This window comes from Taudactylus pleione, unplaced genomic scaffold (assembly GCF_031769625.1).
Source record: "Taudactylus pleione unplaced genomic scaffold, aTauple2 ptg000518l, whole genome shotgun sequence".
NCBI lineage: Eukaryota > Metazoa > Chordata > Amphibia > Anura > Myobatrachidae > Taudactylus > Taudactylus pleione.
The window spans coordinates 6214505-6234232 of NW_028284920.1; the positions used below are offsets into that span (position 1 = coordinate 6214505).

At 42.1% G+C, this 19728-nt stretch overlaps 1 protein-coding gene across 2 annotated transcripts in view; it reads right to left on the reverse strand.

Moving 5' to 3' along the window:
- Nucleotides 1-19728, reverse strand: part of JMJD1C (jumonji domain containing 1C) — a 271779-nt gene that overhangs the window by 49586 nt on the left and 202465 nt on the right. For both annotated transcript variants that reach the window (XM_088450484.1, XM_088450485.1), the window contains 5 exons: nucleotides 10512-10617; nucleotides 6629-6753; nucleotides 5114-5257; nucleotides 4788-4962; nucleotides 1686-3370 (listed from right to left, as the gene is read on the reverse strand). In XM_088450484.1, coding sequence (XP_088306610.1) covers nucleotides 1686-3370; nucleotides 4788-4962; nucleotides 5114-5257; nucleotides 6629-6753; nucleotides 10512-10617 — 2235 coding nt within the window. The remainder of the gene's footprint in view (nucleotides 1-1685; nucleotides 3371-4787; nucleotides 4963-5113; nucleotides 5258-6628; nucleotides 6754-10511; nucleotides 10618-19728) is intronic.

The following is a 19728-nucleotide window of genomic DNA, read 5'->3' on the forward strand; positions in this document are numbered from 1 at the left end:
GCACTTTGTTCTTATTTGAAAAACTGCAGCCACCTGTTGCTTCCAGGAGTGTACTTCACAACGTATTATCAATCATTAACATTGACTTTATTCTACACAAGAAATTTTAAATTTGTGCGCTAGTATTCACTATATATATATATATATATATATATATATATATATATATATATATATATATATATATAATATAGTTGAGATAGATGGATGGCACTCAGTCTCTGCACAGCCTAATGCATAAGACTGTGTCTGTGTATTATTTCCCTGGCTGTGGAGACTCTGAGTGCCATCCATTTATCTGAACGATATTTTATGCTTCTGGATGGGCACCAGAGAGAGAAAAGAGAGTGTATAAGAGTTTGTTTCTTTAAATGCAGGCTCCACTATAAATGCACAACATTCTCAATGTAATGACATTCAGTCTGTTCAGAGCATTTCCCAGGGCAGTTTATGTAATTCAAAGCACAAAACAGTAAGAGGAAAGTTCTATATGACTACATATGGAAAATATGCATGTTATAAATTATCCCGGCAAGATGTTTACATTGGCCTGCCTCCCCCAGAAGGATGCTATTATAACTAAAGTATACCTAATGCCAGGCTTTTCACTTCCCCTTTCCTTTACAGAGCAGTTCAAATTCAGGGCCAAGGCAATCAGTTTGGTGCAGAATCAGGGGAGTGTGCAGCTGAATGCTGAAAACCCATTTATTTTCTTATAACAATTTCCTCTGTCCCAGAGATACAAGCAGCATAGTCTCAGCACAGTGATGCTTTCTGCTAATAATGCTTTTCTCTGGTTACAGAAGAATAACAGCTTCCATTCTAGGGCTATACTTCTAAATCTATTAAAGTGGTTCTGTCACCTCTAAAAAAATAAATCTATTTACAGGTATAAGAATAGTTACAAACAGCATCACTTCTTCCATATTCCCTTCTTTACAGGGGATCAATATAGTTTATCAGCAAACAGTTTGTTGGCAGCATGATGTCGAGCAGTCTAGACTATGCCAACAAGGTAGTTATGTTAAAGCATTGTAACTGTGTCAGCCGTATAAGTTTAAACATGATGTTAAAACTAGGGATGAGCGGGTTCGGATTTACTCGGTTCTTATCACCACATTACCGCAAGTTCGGATTAGTTCGGATTGATTTTATTGGCTATCCAAAACACATGATAGCCGATAAAATGCCGTTTTGAGAACAGAGTAAATCCGAACCCGCTCATCTCTAGTTAAAACGTCACGTTTGAACTTGTACTACTAACCATTGTTACTACTGACACGGTAACAATGGTTTAACAGATATTACTGCTGTGATGGGATAGTCTGGTCAACATCATGCTGCAGACAAACCGTTTGTTGACATAGTGAATGCCGTAAAATGAACTACCTTCCCTTTACAGGGCAACATGGAGATAGAACTGCAGGACGGGTGACTCTGCAAACCGCACGACACATACAGAAACACTGACCATCTTACAGACTCCATAATCTTATATTCTCTGCACAGCTGTAGAGTACCTTCAATGATTAATCATTCATTAATCTTTCTTAATTGCCCATTTATGGGCACAATTAAACTAGGCTTTAGCATAGAGGTTTGTGGATAATTGTGACAGGTTATTTCTTATTAAGTGCTGAGGAAATAACATTGTTTGGTACACACACACACACACACACACTTACCCTTCTAATGGAAGACTCCGCATTGACATGATTCTCCGGATGTACCCATTTTGAGGAGGGCAGGCCAAGGCTTGAATAGGCATGACTTCCATTGGGATACTGCCAGATAATTGGATAAAGTCCCAGTTGGTTATACGAGGCTTGAGGGTGAGCTTGGCCCAGAAGATGAGGTGACTGGTGCTGTAACATTTGCTGCTGTTGCTGATGTGCAAGTGCCAAATGGCTAAGGCTGCTGGCATGTGCAGTCTCTAGCTGAGGGTGGCCACCTAACAAAGTGCCAGGGGGCATGCCAGTTAGCACCGTAGGTAGTAAGTGAGGATGGTGGACTGAATGGTGGGATGTGCTGCCCAACTGATGGGCATTGATAGCAGTCATAGGCGTTTGGTTTGAGGACGACGTTAACATATGAGGGTTAGCGGTTAGTGCTGGGTGGTGGCTGTTTGGAGGTAAACATGCTCGATGAGCCGGAGAATGAAGAGCAAAATTGTGCTGGTGCAAATAAGGAGAAATGTGACTAGCTGCTGTCTCTGGTCCAACAAGTGCTGGGTCCCTGTAAACTGTAAAATGTTCATTTTTGTCTATAATAAGTGGACTTTTTGTAGATTCAATGGCACTCATTCTGGCTACCACTGGGTGGAAGCTGGATCTGTGCATATCACAATCCATTTTGCTCACCGCCCTCATTATTCCAGAACTCTGACTATTGTGATAGTTCAGCTTGAGTTTCATTGAATCCGGAGAATGGACCGGCCGAGACTTTAAAACGTCCGGAGATGAACTGTATTTTATTTTACTGGAGGCTTCCAATGCGTGTGGCTTTGTCTTAAGAGCGTCCAGCGTCTGTTTTTGAAGCCTCTTCTGTTCATCTGTTAAGGATGTGCTGCCAATGACGGAGGTATGGTAGATTTTCTCTCTGTCATTCACCTCCTTATTAGTAGACTGGGGTGCCTTTAATACCCCTGAAAGTGCCATGTCCACCTTACTGTTCACCTTGTCATTCCAGTCATGCTCAGAATCCAGCTTCTTTGCGCTGGAAAAATTGACGCTGACAAATGACTGCTTTGGATCGCCGCCTTGTAGCATATCCTTCTTGGCAGCGGGCTGTGCGTTAAAATGATTTGAACTGCTTTCCTGGGGTACTTTGTCCAAACTGTTTTCATGAGTTAAGACAAGAGAGTTTTTGGGTGTGGGAGGCTTGCTGATAAGAGGCTCAGTCTGTAACAATTCGGTAATATTGTTCCTCTCAACCACGCTATCTTGAACATGTGGTTTATTGGAATTCTGCTCGTAAAGTGCTGTCTGTTCGGATAGGAGAAACTGAGAGTTGTCTTTCTGTAGCTGTAAGTCAGCTGACTTGTGTCTTTCTGCGTCTTGCTGCTTTTTATCTTCCTGTATTTCATCCCAGTGAGAATGCCTATCTATTAGTGTCTGTTCCTCAGCCCCTTCGCTACTTTGGGATTTTCCTTCGTCTCCATTTATCTTTGAAGTGTTCTTGCTTTTCAACTCGTTCTCGGAATTTTGCTCAGAGGAAGAATCTATTATCCTTTTATTTGAATTTTCTGAGTCGCTGCTCTCGGAGAAGTCTGAAATATTGTCTGTGCGCAGCCTTTTCAGAATTAATTTCTTTTCATCCTCCTCGGGTTTCCTCCTCTTGCTGTGAAAATGTTTGTTCCTTTTTCCATTTTCTGCAAATAGAAATACAGACGTTAATTCTTCTGCATATTCACAGGACAAATCTTACATTTATTTGGATTAGGAAATCGCTGGCACAGTTGGGTACGTATTGAAAAAAGATTTTCAATGATGAAAATTTGCAGAGAGAAGTCTAGATTTGCATTGATAAGTCAACGTCAATTAAAATATTCTTATTAATATATTACCAATATACCATGAAAGCAATGTACACTGCAAACTTTTTCCCTTTCGTCTTTTCATTCATCTCAAATATCCTGCAGTCCCTTATGTCAATAACATTCTACACATAGGACAGGAAACAAACCACTTGAGGATACCAGTAGCTTAAAACATGTTTTCAATGACTATGAGCAGTCCCCTATAACCGGACAAAAGCATGGGCATAATGCATATACTCATATTTCGGGCTTAATTATACTTGGTTGATTAGGGTTGGATACGGGATCCCAACAGTCAGAAAACCGACAGTGGCATCCAGACGGTGACAATCAACTGGATTTTGGTGAGTATTTTAACCCTTAACATAACCCTCCCCCTAACCCACCCCTCCCTGCAGCCTAACCATAGCTGTCCCCTCCCGCAGCCTAACCCTCCCCCTGCTGCCTAACCATTACCGCCGACATTGTGACCGTCGGGATGCCGCTGTCGGTATTGTGACTGTCAGCATACTGACTACAAAACTGACTAACTGCCAGGACAAAAGCCAATGTCACATTTCAATCCATTAAAACTTCACTGGTTACACTCAACCATTACAAACACACGTGTCCTTGAAATAAGACTTAAACTACAATAGAGAAGCATAATCTGTGTTACTAGTATATACAATGGCTATAAACTCTAATCAGCACCAAGGGTCCAAGGCTTCAGTCTGTCATGGTTAAGTGATATTCATATCTGTGGATGCTTTGCTTTTACTCTCTATGATACAACGCATCCTGAAATACAGTCCAATAAGTCAAGTGACAGGAGAAGGGAGCTTGCATACAAAGGACCATATCTAAGACACAAAGTGAGCTTCTTGCCTTTGGCAAAACACACCTAAAAGGAAAAGAGAGGGATAAAGAGCAATTATCTGATGTACGTTTGACACACAAAATAAAGATAAACGTGTCCCTTTGTGGTTCACCTTTATGAATACATGTTTTTTTAAGGAGTGTTTGACTAAGGTCAGGGCACCTTTGTGTGCTGTGATAGCCAAGATTATAATTTTTACCCAGAGTATTCCAGCAGATGAATGTGATAAATCCACCCATGTGATATTAGTGGGGACTGGGCTACATGTAACAGAGGCAGCATCACAATGTGAAGTGGGGACTGAGCAAGCAGAGAGCCAGTAAGGAGCATTTATTAAGATGCCAAGTGCAAAAGGTTAATGTTCACACACATTATTATAGCTTTGCATACCTCCTCTACCAGTACCATCATATCTATCTTCTTTAATCCTATCTTCATCGGGCATGCTGCTGTCCGACCCTTTCCTCTTGTTTAAGCGGGCATTTCGGTGCTGACTCTGTTTTGTGGAGCTCTGCGAGTTCATTGCTGGCCTTGGACTATTTGCTTGCGCACGTGTATAATGACCCTGCAAACAACATTATTAGGGTTTGTAATAAAAGTTTGACAGTTGAGCGCTGTAGACAAATTTGCGACAGAATTGTACAAAAACTGCTATCTGGAAATTAAAATCAAGGTTTAATTTAAGCACCAAGAATGTAAGTGACAAAAGTACATACATGAATTGTGTTGCTATTTTGGTTGGAGCGCGACCTGCGTCGAGATGTGATTCCAATATTTTCACCTTTCAACAAAGAGTATACAACGTCATCTAGAAAGGTCATCTGAACCATAGAAGGATCAACATTCTGTGGCTCTAGAACCTGGTTTAAAAACACAAACACGGCAAGGTTTAGAATTTTTGTAACAGAATAATTATTAAAAGCTTACAAACAGCTTGCGGAATACTGCTGGTAGATATCAAGTTTTTTTTAATTATATACCCCTGAGACAGTTCCAGGCTGGGAATGAAATGTGTTGGAGCTGCATTTGAACCACCTATTTCATCCAGGCTGCATTTGGTATTATTGTTTAAGGATGTTCTTCAGCTGCCTACTCAATTACGTACACATACGAGTTACTTATAGGAGTACATAGAAGTATTCGTTCTTCCTCAATTATTCCAGATCAGCCTTTTTATAGTGATTTAATGTGTTTTTGTTATATTAAAGCATACATCAATTTGAATACTACATTACATGCATCTGTTTCCCCTTCAGTCTCTATTAAACATAGGATTTTAATATTCATTTTCTTCCCCCAGCAAATTAAAACAAGATCATTTTGACGATACAGGATACATGGATGCTAGTTTATTACAATTATGATGAAGTCCAGCATATTAACAATGTAGATTTTACCACATGCAAAGGATAATATAGTCTGAAGACAAAAGAACATACAAGGTGACAATAGACCACAATAATTCAGGTATCAATTAACATAAAACTAACAACATACATGTAGAATATTATTTCACTATGTGAGCCTATAATATATAAGCATGGCTGCAAGACCAAATCTAATGCTGGGTAAACACTGTGTCCGCCGACCCATGGATCTACTGACGAGCGGCCGATTGAGAAGTCAATACACAGTAACCAATCGGCCGCTTGACATGTCTGGGCCGCCCAGTTGAGAGGTCAGTGTCAGCGGTCCCTGCAGCAAGTGTAAGGGCGATCGGCAGGTCGCCTGTACACACAGTCAGATGCACAATACATCTACAAACTATATCACATCGGCTGTGCTGCAGGGCCAACGTCTGTGAACAACGTCGTTCACAGATGTATCGTCTGTACACATGGACAGATGCACTATGGGACGCCGTGCGTCAGCTGAACGAACTACATATCGCATAGAGTGTACTCAGCATAACCAGAGTCAGGCAAACACTGTGCTTCTATATTTATCAATCATGTTCAGCTGATAAAATAAAAACAACAATAGTACAAATACTATGAAAAATGTGTCAATAATGCAATTCTACAACCACTGGCACTTTCTGGCTTCCAACTCAAGCTGCCTGGTGCCGATTCATTACCTAAATGCACAGCATTAAATGTACAGAAAATGAATAATAGCCTGCTTTTATATAATGCCAAAAAAAATGAGGAGTTGAAACTTACACTGACATAATGTATAATTAATACATAGGAGCACTGGAGGGGAAAAAAACCCCAACATGTTCAACTCACCTGATCATTCATAACAATCATAGTGCGGGTGAAAAGGTCATGGTGAGTAATTATACCAGTGAACCACTGGGTGGCAGAGTCTTGTCTGTAGACCCTCACTCGGTAGCCGTTTAAGGAATACGGACCTATGAAAAGAACAATGACATCTCGGTACTCGGAAATCCATGTCTGGGAAGGCCCCTTGTTCCTATTCCAACTATTACATCATGCTTAGGCTCCACATTCCGAGAAATACTTGGCGCAGGCAGGGGGGTAGATTTACTAAAGCTTCTAAAAATGAAAAGTGGAGGGTGTTGCCCATAGCAAAACCAATGAAATTTTAGCTATAATTCCTCTATAGCATTCTAGAAAATTATAGACATTCTGATTGGTTTCTATGGGCCACACCTCCAATTCTCTGTTTTAGAAGCTTTAGAAAATCTACCCCAAAGTGCTCATTATTGTCTACTTCTCTATTAGCTCACCTTCAAATTTTCAAATGTTAATTTCTTGTTAGAATTACCCTATAGGCTACAATCAAATGTTATTACCTAATTCTGTACATAACAAGAAAAGGAAACATTATACAGATAAACAGTGCATATATGTTTGGGAAACACTAGCATCAGAATCAAAGCCCCAGGACCCAGATATCTCGGCACCTTAATTAACAGCCAAATTTCCATAGTGCTGAATGGATTTTCTTCATCTCTAGCTTCTTAATCTATCCAACTGGCGGGATACATACAAGCTATATATGGAGACCCCAGACCTTAGACATCAGTATGTCGATTGCGGTAAAATGCTACTTAAAAGTATTTTATGAGAGGCGGCAGCACAACAAGTGTAAACATGATGATTTACGATCATGATTACAGTTGTACTGCCACCACTTGTAAAATGCTTTAACCACTTACCTGGCTAACGTATGGGATGTGACTGCAGCCAGCTGGGCTTCAGCTGGCATGGTGGCATCCCATGCATTTGTGCCGTCCCCTGTCTGTTATGGAGGAAATCCGTTCTGCTCTGAACCCCTGGAAGTGATGACGCGGCCTGCTACCGCCGACATCACTAACGTAATCGGGCCCCAGAATGCAGTGCGAGCGGCACTCCAGGACGCATGCGCCTACACCAAAAGTGCGAGCACAAATATGCTGATCTCTACATGTGCAGAGATCTACTGCAGCAGTTAGGACTGATGATAAATCCCCCCTGCCCCACACTCCGCTATGCTCTGCAATAAGGTGAGGGGGAAGTGTTGTGCCATTAGGGGAGGAGGGTAAAGGTAGGTCATCTTTTGGCACTGGAGAAAAGGGGGGGGGATATTCCCCACAAAAAGTTTTTTTTTTGCCTGAGGGAAGGGGGACTATATTAAAAATATACAGCGACTCATGGGTAGTGGGGGCACTAACACGGTGCTGGCCAAATGTCAATGGTGGTGGGCTCTACCACTGGGATCTATAATAGGGGTGAGAGAGAGAAAATAAATATATATACACACACATGTGTGTATATATATATATATATATATATATATATATATATACACACACATACACACACACACACACATATATATATATATATATATATATGCACACAAATCTTCAAATCTTTCAATATATTGTCAAAAATTCTACTTTAAATTAGAAAACAACAGTAGTTAAGTAGCATTTTACAGTGGTCGACATAATGGTGTCTAATCTAATATATATTTATTATTCCAAGTAAGAGGCACTGATTCTCATATCCTAATTAAAAAGATGAAAAAAAGCCAAATACACAGTAAGCATACTATTATATCACATTATTACCTAAAGCAGAGGTTCCCAAACACAGTCCTAAAGGCTCCCTAACAGTTCAGGTGTTCATGGTTGAGTGCAGGTGACTTAATTAGTACCTCGGTCAATTTGATTTAACACCTGTGCTCAACCATGGATATCTCCAAAACCTGAACTGCTGGGGAGCCTTGAGGACCGAATTTGGGAACCTATACCCTAAAGATTAATTAAAAATAAATAATACTCCTTTCAGACTTACAACCCGGGAAATTTCCTGATCAGACCCGGGAATTTCTCCTGTGCAAATTCCCGGGTATTTGGTAGAGACCCCCCTTTCACACTACAGTGTCTACCCGGGAAATTCCCGGGTAGCACCATTCAGACAAGAGCAGGGTTTTTCTGCTTACCTGCCTCTTCTCTGCCGTCTGCTCCTCCTAGCCTATCCCCTCTCTGGCTGATGATGATGATGTCATCATTCGGCTGCCGGAAGCCGTCCAATCATAATGCAGATTCTTTATTTTATAATTTTTTTTTACATGTCTTCTAATTCCCTGGTGGTCCAGCGGGAGTGCGGGTGGCCTACTATGGCTGGGACCGGTCGGCAGTCTCCAGCACGGGTGTCCCCGGCGTCCAGCCGGGGTCCTGTGCCGCGTCCGACTGGGGTTCTCTGTACACAGCCAGCCGGCGCTGGTGAGCAGCAGTGCTGAGCTGTCAACTCCATGTAAAAGCTGCTTGGTGCAGCCCGGGAGAAGTTAATTCCCATTAAGACATGAGCAGGGTAATTTCCCTGGTCGATTGAAGGGCGGCTACCCAGGAACGTGTTCCTGGGTAGGTACCTTTCAGACAGACACGGCTACCCGGGAATTTGGCTGAGGCAGGCCAAATTCCCAGGATTCTCGTTAAGTCTGAAAGGGGTATAAATTGAGCTACAAAAGCAAGGCATTAGGCAGAGTTAAGCTAAAGCCTTCTATGCAAACATAGAAGCATAATGTGTGATTATCACTTATGTTACGGAAATGTGATATGTTATGATATCTCAAGCTAAGAAAATGTGATTTTAATTAGATTACATTCATTTGTATAAATTTCACTTACAGTAAATCAGTCAATAACTCAAAGGAGATACCAAAATACTAAAATATATTGCTTATGAAGGTAGAGGAGCTTAATATTTCTATACTGTGATGTGCCGTGACTAAAATATACAAAATTATATTTAAAATATGACCAATTTCATCTTCAGTGCTGCAGGCAGCACAAAGGCTATAGGAAAGATTCTGTGGATTGTGACAGATAGATATGGTGTCTCTGTCTGGCAGCACTCAGGTCTCTCAAAATAATACAAGCAGGCAACAAAAAACGTTCCAACTTTTCACATTGTCATCAGGGAACATACAAAGAAACTTCACTCACCCTATATCCCAATATCCCAGAGATCTCCATATGTAAGACAATCAAACATCTCAGGATAATAATGCTTGGAACATTTTTGTTGCCTGCTTGTATTACTCTGAGAGAACTGTGTGCTGCCCTTACCTTGCTGCATTAGGTCCCCAAGTCTGGAACAAGACCTAAAACTGTTCAGACCAGTGTTTATCAAACAGAGTCCTCATGGAACCCTAACAATGCATATTTTCCAGATCATCTAGCTGGAGCACAGGTGTGTTAACTGACTAACACAATAGATCTACAGGTGGTACTAACTATTCCTGAGGATACCTTGAAAACACGCACTGGTAGAGTTCCATGAGGACTGAGTTGAGAAACAATGTTACAGACTATATACAGAGAAGGGGCAGTTGGGTCAGAGGCAGCAGGCAGGAAGATGTGGGTGATTTTTTTTAAAGTAATTTAGGTATAGCTTAAGGATTGTACATCTAATTATAGACAATGACAAAGATATAGTGAAACCCCAGTGGCAATTGCTCAATATAATAAGCAGCAATCATACTACACAACAAGTGCCAGGATGTGAAAGTGGCACCTGAAATAAAGTGGATAATTCCAAATGAAAGAAGAGAAAAAACAATATTAAGCGCTGGCAAATTGGACACACTGACACATATACAAGCGATTCCAAGCATCCTACTCACTCTAACATGAATGTATTGCCACACACTTACCTTGCATAAAAATCTCCTGAACCTTGTGTTCTTTAACCCAGGCTTTCACGTCCTCATGAAGCTGGGGGTTGTCCCTGAGAACTGGATTTAGACTGTCTACTTCATCCTATAAATACAAGAAAAATACTAGATTAGTATCCTTGTAGCTCCCTGAAGTGTACACAAATACAGTAATAAATAGGAGCAGGCTAGGAATCCTGTACAAGCCTTGAATTCAGACTGTAGACACCACGTTAGCCAAGAAAGAAAAATTCATTTATTTTAAGCAGTGAGCTTGCTATGCAGTCTACTGGATATAGCACCGCGGCTAGACATACTGTATAACGTACAATGTTTACACTATCGTGACGCTGTATTCAATAAAATAATGTGTACCAGGGCAGTGTGCTTTATATTACACAATATATACCATGGCAGTCTTGCTGTATATCACACAATGTGTACCATGGCAGTATGCTGTATATGACACAATGTGTACCATGGCAACATGCTTTATATTACACAATATATACCATGGCAGTGTGCTGTATATCACACAATGTGTACCATGGCAGTATGCTGTATATCATACAATGTGTACCATGGCAGTGTGCTTTATATTACACAATATATACCATGGCAGTGTGCTGTATATCACACAATGTGTACCATGGCAGTATGCTGTATATCATACAATGTGTACCATGGCAGTGTGCTGTATATCACACAATGTGTACCAGGGCAGTGTGTTGTATAGCACACAATGTGTACCAGGGCAGTGTGTTGTATAGCACACAATGTGTACCAGGGCAGTGTGCTGTATAGCACACAATGTGTACCAGGGCAGTGTGTGTGTACCAAGGTAGTGTGCTGTATATCACACAATGTGTACCAAGGTAGTGTGCTGTATATCACACAATGTGTACCAAGGCAGTATGCTGTATATCACACAATGTGTACCAAGGCAGTGTGCTGTATATGACACAATGTGTACCAAGGTAGTGTGCTGTATATCACACAATGTGTACCAAGGTAGTGTGCTGTATATCACACAATGTGTACCAGGGCAGTGTGCTGTATATCACACAATGTGTACCAGGGCAGTGTGCTGTATATTACACAATGTGTACCAGAGCAGTGTGTTGTATATCACACAATGTGTACCAAGGTAGTGTGTTGTATATCACACAATGTGTACCAAGGTAGTGTGCTGTATATCACACAATGTGTACCAAGGCAGTATGCTGTATATGACACAATGTGTACCAAGGTAGTGTGCTGTATATCACACAATGTGTACCAAGGCAGTGTGCTGTATATCACACAATGTGTACCAAGGTAGTGTGCTGTATATCACACAATGTGTACCAAGGCAGTATGCTGTATATGACACAATGTGTACCAAGGTAGTGTGCTGTATATCACACAATGTGTACCAAGGTAGTGTGCTGTATATCACACAATGTGTACCAAGGCAGTGTGCTGTATATCACACAATGTGTACCAAGGCAGTGTGCTGTATATGACACAATGTGTACCAAGGTAGTGTGCTGTATATCACACAATGTGTACCAAGGTAGTGTGCTGTATATCACACAATGTGTACCAAGGCAGTGTGCTGTATATCACACAATGTGTACCAAGGCAGTATGCTGTATATCACACAATGTGTACCAGGGCAGTGTGCTGTATATCACACAATGTGTACCAGGGAAGTGTGCTGTATATCACACAATGTGTACCAGGGCAGTGTGCTGTATATTACACAATGTGTACCAGGGCAGTGTGCTGTATATCACACAATGTGTACCAGGGTGGTTTGCTGCATAATGTATGTGAACCACGGCAGCTTGAGGTATAATGTACAATGTATACCATTGCAGTGTGCTATATAATGTACCATAGCAGCTGTATTATGCAAACTATATCGCTATGTGAGTGTCAGTAGCATGAATGCAATGGTTTGGCAGTATTTTATAAATCCACAACAAAAGTTGGTTTAGTAAACTCTAGAAACACTAATGAGGAAGACCTGTCACTTAGTAGCAGAATGGAGGAGCCACATATGTGAGATGAAGCAGTATCATAAGAAAGCAGCCTGGCCATTCATTACAGACCAGTGACACCACTGAGGCAGAAGAACAATAACAAACCACCAGCCTACTGGTAATATAAAGCAACATTGTATAACAGATACACAGCTAATACTACAAACATGAGTAATACTTGGCAAAGCACCACTATCACAGGCTCAGTGCATACATGCAAGTGTAATATTAAAATAGCAATATGGTTTCCGTTTTCCCCATGCAAGGGAACTATTCCATGGATCTATTAGAGGAGTGGGGAACCTTTTTTCTGCCGAGGGCCATTTTAATATATAGAACATTATTTGCGGGCCCAATGCAAGCCATGCCCCCTCCACGTGACGTCATATGGGTGCAGGGTCACAGTCGCCGGTGACTACAGCATTGCCCGGAGCATCCTGAGGATGCTCCTGGGAGCTGTAAGGGCAGCGGAGTGACCATCTGAAGCGTCCTAAGGATGCTCCAGGCGGCACTGCTGCATAGATTCCGTCTGCAGGGTGCAATTCTAGGCACTCTTCTAGCCAGATGAGGCCAGCAAAAAAAAGCTCTGAGGGCCAGACCAAATGATTACGAGGGCCTTATACAGCCCCCGGTCCTGAGGTTCCCCATCCCTGGTCTATTACCTATTACACAAGTTCTTCCTTAAGTTACCAATATTTAACTGTGACCCTTGTTCTACAAACCATTATTACTCCAGTACTCCTCCCTAAACTCTATTAGTTATTTGGTGTATGTTTATATAATATCCCCGTTCTCTATTCTAAGCTGACTTGAATTCCCCTCAAGGGAATTAACAGTCTTTAACAGTACACAATCTTCACACCAGGTCTCAAGGTGCGTACTCACGGTACGATTAAAATGCACACTATGAACGATATCGATCATATTGTGCATTTTTCGGTGCCTCAAACTCACTGACTTGCGATGCGAGGGCACGTATGGACGATAACGATATCGTCCATCGCCCATGCATGTCGGCCAACTTGGTCGATATCGATCATTCAGCACACCCGGTAGATCGTTAAACGGTATCGTTATCATTGACGTCCCGTGTGTATGCACCACCAGAGTGCCTTCATCCGACCTGTCCAGAGGCACTTCGTGCCCATAGCTCTGAACAGAATACCACTACTTGAAGTCTTTTCTTATGAGAGATAAAAATGAGGGTAAATTTAACCAAGAGATCCTAGCCAATACCCATTACACAGAAACTATTATATATGTAGAGTGGGAGTCCACCACACGCCAAATATTAGAGAGGACTGTGAAATGTATAATAAAGCTTCTTTCACTTGGGGGTCAATTCAATCGTTTCACAGAATTACCTCCTGTCTAAAGTGGCTAGGAGATAATTCAATTGTTTGCGCGACCAGTCCCACGCTGTTGATGGGAATGCACAGAATTAGCCGTGTAAAGCAACTTCTCCCATGCTAAGTGCCTGCACTCTCGCCCAACCCTACTTTATGTGGATTTCTGATGGCATCTCATGCGGGTACGAGCAGAAACCCGCGATAAGTGCAGCACGGGGGCTAAAACAATTGAATTCTCTCCCGGCTACTTTAGACGGGAGCGAATTCTGTCAAACAATTGAATTGCCCCCCTGTGAGTCCATCCCACACAACAAAAAAATTTGTGCCACTACTGGCAGCAATGGAGGCACAATGATTACTTTGTCGCTTCACATCACTAAAGGTGCCCACACACATAGCGATATTTTGCCTGATCTGACCATTTCCAACGCATTGGAACGACTGATCGTGTAAAATATGGCCAAATCGTGAAGAAATCGTGAGTCCCCACTCACGATCACGATGCGATGCGCGTCCATGCAGGTCGCACTTCGCATCTTCAGATCTGCCGTGCTGTAGGGCAGATCTGACAATCTCAAGTCAGGATGCACTGGAGTAGTTAGGAGGAACGATAGATCGTGTGTCCAACTGACAGCATTTTCAGACCAAATCGTGTGCAGGACTGCCAGGGAGCTCCCGGGGAGAGTTCGGGGGAAATCGTACACATAGTGTGATTGAGATCACATCGGTATGTGTGTGGGCACCTTAAGGTCTTGGTTTTGATTCCCATCAAGGCCCTGTGAGTTTGTAGGTTATCCAGTTTTTGCATGGGTTCCTTCAGGTACTCTGATTTTCTCCCAAATAACTAAATATTCTCTGTAACAGGCTGCAGAATGTGTGTGACATTATATTAGAATATGTAAAAATAAAATCAGAAGGGGGTTCTCTCTTTACCATAGAAGCAATATATAGACAACAAGGTACCAACCCACCCCGAGAGACCTGTACAAGCATTGAATTGAAAGTCTGTATCAAGCAGAATTTATCACTTCCACATATATGAATAAAATAATAAACCTTTGTGATTTGTGGGAGTGGGGTGGGGGCTGCTCCATTTATACCAAGCATAAAAACCTAGCCCTCACTAATCCATGGTTTACAAAATACACATGTGATCTTGAGGTGACCCCCCAGTGTCTTTCAGCAGTGCCAGCAAGTATTACAAATATTCCCAACTGTGTACACAGGATCCACTCAGCCCCCCTCTCATAGATAAGGTTACCATATGGCTTATGTGATCAGACCAACTGACCCTGCAGTTTTCCAGAGAGGTCATCAAAAGTTTTTAAGATCCTATTTCCGCATAAAGACTGGAACGAAAACAAAGCTCATGGGTTTGTTGTTGTGATATGGTCAGAGGTCTCAAAAGCCTTCAAATTGCACACAGCAAACTAGTGACCCCCCCAGAGACACAGTATGTGAGACAGAGCTATCAAAATCTACTCTAATGGTAACAAACAGCCTCTGTCTCAACGTTTCAAGTTACATCCTATTATCTAAATTAGGAGGACCACTGAGAGATTTGGCCTTCTATTCAAAAGGGATTTTGTATTTTACAATATTTAATTTCCATAATTTCATTACAGTCCTGCTAATTACCATTCGGCCCAAATCGCCTAGCAAAAAAAGTCGTTAGCAATTAGATCGCATCTACACTTTAGAAGAAGCGTAACTGCAATTTAGCAGGGTACTGTCAGATAGCTAAGGGGTGCAGACTACGCTCCTGAACGTTCTTTACTAAAAATGACGATGAAAGCCGTAAACCAGCAACGCACGCAGATGCAAATGTCCCAGTGTATGGCCCGCGAAATCTGCTTTCCTCTCCTTGGGAGGCGACACTTTTCCGTTCCTACCCTGTGAAGGAGCAGGGGAAATGTTGGTCACTTGGCCTGCGGTAGTGCATGCACTTTTCTGATGCCTGTATATATCTATATCTCACACTCACCCCCTCCTCAGAGAAAGATACAGGACCAGCACTCAGGATAGTAAGCAAAGAGAGGAGGAGGGGAGTGTGACATACTACTTATTTATGAACCTTGCACCACAGATGCTTGCTGGTTTGGAGTACAGTCTTGTATACCATTGACTACAACTTTGGGGTCCTGAGCTTTTTTGACAAGTCGATATATATATAGGCTGTAGCCTAATTGAGAATTACAGGCTACAATAGTATGCGGGGGCTCTTGGAGAACCTCAAACAACCTCTAAGTCATACGTTCCCGTCATGTGCTTATTATTGTTAGCTAACAAACTACTGTACCGTAAACATTAGGTAGATGTGTTTTGCACAAATAGAAAATAAAAATCCAGCTGTTACCATGAAAAGAGCAGCATAGGGCAAGCTAAATATTTTCATTATGAGTTAAATATTAAAGGAAATCTCTAAAAATGAATACGTAAAAAGTCTGACTGCGGAAAATGAAAAGAAAACCAATAAATGACAAAGTCACAATAGAAGAAAAATATTCTCGCCATGCAGGGCACGTATATTTTTACCATATCCATTTACAGCTGCTGTGCCACCTGCCTTTTGATTCTCAGAATACAGGCCTATCATAAAGAGACATTAAACAATGGTCTCCTATTGATTAAACAGGACTGCTTTGTCTAACAAGCTTGGCTTTTCCAAGAGAGCAGAGTACTTGTAATGTTCTACTGCCAACGTAATTCATTCACTTTTCACTTAAGAGACATTGCTTGTTTACAAGGCTGCTGGCAGAGAGTGAGGGGGCATGTGATATCCAAATTAAATGAATGATCTTTTTTTTTTTTTTTTTTTAATTCTGCAAGACTTTAGAAAGCACTAAATATTTTATCCACTACAGCCATATCTGTCCATATGACTGCTACACAGCCAAACAGCACAGGGGAGTCTTGTCCCAGAATAAGAAGTGAATTAAAGATAATAAATATAATATATATATATATATATATATATATATATATTTATTTATTTGCTGAGGTCGGTCCCATCTCCAACATCCATGTGCAGTAGGAGCCGGAGAGCAGCAGAGCAGGATGGACAGGGCAGGATGGGACGGAGGCAGATTGAGCATATGTCGGGTCCCTTTACTAACTGGGGATGGGGCAGACACTGGACGTTGTAGTGGAAATGACATTAACATGGCATTTAGAGCAGAGGTATTCAGCATTCGGATCTCCAGCTGCTGTGGAACTACATAGCCCTGCATGCCCTTCCAGTTTTGCCATTAGGGAATGATAAAACACTGACTGGGCATGCTGGGATGTGTAGTTCCACAACAGCTGTAGGGCTGCATGTTGAATAGCCCAGATGTAGAGGATCCCACCACAGTTATGCAATGGGGCCCAGACATTTCCAGTTACATCCCAGCGTTTTGGAGATTGTCCCTGTCATTTGCTAGTAACTGTTTTTACTCCATCACTGGGAGCAGCATCACTGTAAGGAGCAGAGCACGAACACACACAGCATCGTTTATTAATCTATACAGCTATGTATGTGTGTGTGTGTGTGTGTATATATATATATATATATATATAGTGTTCCCTCTAGCTCCGGCGGCAGGCAGGGCGCCGGAGCTAGAGAGGGCAATGTTGTGCGCGCGCGCCCGAAAAGGGGGCGTGGCTACGAAAAGGGGGCGTGTCTGTAAGACGCGTCCCCTTTTCTTCATACTTGGGGGCGTGCCCGGCGCTTACGGACATGCCGGGCAGCCCCCAAGCGCTGCAGAAAGGGAGAATAGACGCCGGACGCATGCGCCCGGTGTCTATTCTCCGGCGGTGACCGGGTCACCGCATGTTTGTCCACCCGCGGGACACTGCGTCCCGCGGGTGAGAACGGCTCCTGCAGGCTGTTAGGGCAGGGTGCTTTTTGCCTTCCTCCTGGAGGGCAGGGTGCTTTTTGCCCTCCAGAAGGAGGGCAGGGCGCCGCGCCCCGCTAAAACAGCCTAGCGGGAACACTATATATATATATATATATATATATATATATATATATATATATATATATACATATACACTCCATCACTGGGTGCAGCATCACTGTAAGGAGCAGAGCACAAACACACACAGCAGCGTTTATTCATCTATACAGCAGACAACTCAAAAGCACGGAAAACACATCACACAATGGTAAATGCTATTCAAAAGAAAAAATTAACTATATAAAACAAACCGCAACGGCTCCCCTCTATGTAAGATGACAGAAAGTAGAGATCACTGGCCGTATATTGTACTACAATCTCCATTCTTACAGGTTTGTTTTTTTAAATAGCTCATTACTATGTGGCCCTGGCTGTTGTGTTGTATAGAAAAATGATTCATAATGTGCTAATATTTTGGGACATAAATTGAAAATCACTACACAATTTTATGAAGGGGGCCGATTTTTATTTTTTACCACTTTTACAAAGTATTCCAATCATAGTGGCAGCAATTATTTATTAACAGTTATATAGGGGCCGATTCAATTTAGTGCGCTGTTGACAGCGCCGTGAGGGAGCTCCCGGAGCTATTCAATTCAGTGCGCTGTTAGTGCGACTACAGGATTTCTTCTCGCACCCTCAGGATTGCGACTAAATCCGACTAAAGTGCCGGCCGCAAGGCTTTTTGCCAGCTTAGCAAGGCGCTAACAACCTCGCGGCCGGCACTTTAGTCAGAGAATGCCGGTTCTCGCGAACACAGAGGTTAAGTCTTGTCTGTCTGTTTGAACGCTGTTGCATGGGTGTGCATAAATTAGCCACTATGATTGCTAGGCAGCTTCAGTACTCACTGTGTGCGATGAGACTTACAATTTCTGCAATGGGTCAAACCTGCTGTAATTGTGCGTGAGGGGTCGATATGCTTCGATGTTACCGATATATATGCAGGACAGCGATGTATACGCAGGACTGCGAAGTATTATGGATGTGAGAAAGCCGTAGTGGGTGTCTCTATGCTAGCCGAGGGGTGGCAGACATAAGCATATTCTCGCAGCAGCATTGTGTGCGATTATGCAGCGACATTCGCAATTGCGATCCTTGCTGAATCAGGCCCTTAGTTCTGTCGGTGAAACATTTAGAACCAAGTGTACACTGCCCTTAAAAGTTTGTTTTGGAAATGTAAAGTAAGCATTATATAACCTTCATAATGAAATGGCAACTAGGTGGCACTCTTCTGCTGGGGATAAGAGTGTACAGTGAGCTTGGCTGAGACCGTACTTGAAAAATACTAAAAAAAAAAATAAAAAAAAATTATGTACTAAATAACTCCAGCCCTTACACAATATATGCCAGATATGTTAAATAACAATCCTGCTGTAGATTCAAAGCTTGAAAAAGGTATGCACATGGTCAGATGGACATTAGGAGGTCAAGAATGTTAGAATGCAATTAGAGCATGTTAGTACTGAGTGCTTTGGACACTTGGCAATGTTTTAAAACTGCTGTAGTGATTAAAGCATGTGACTTTGCCTCAGTCTTCTCATAGAAATTAATGATTTCAATTAGGAGCGAGTACTTGCTAGGCTTTAGGGGTCTATTTATAAAGCATTTACCCAGTTAGTTTACACCATCTTTAGATGTTGTAAACTGCTTTTAGCCTCTGGAGGCTTTTGCTGGGTACACACTGGTAGATATATTGGCCAGTCAATTGATCAGCCAATATATCGTATGCCCGTCGGCCAGTGTGTACCAGCTATATGTGTGGACGACGTCGTTCACAGATATATCACATCGGCTGTGCTGCACAGCCGATGGCAGATACATCTGTCCATCGTGCTGTGTGTGCGGGCGATCAGCCGACCGCCCGTACACTTAAGGTGGGTACACACTATACAGATATCTGCAG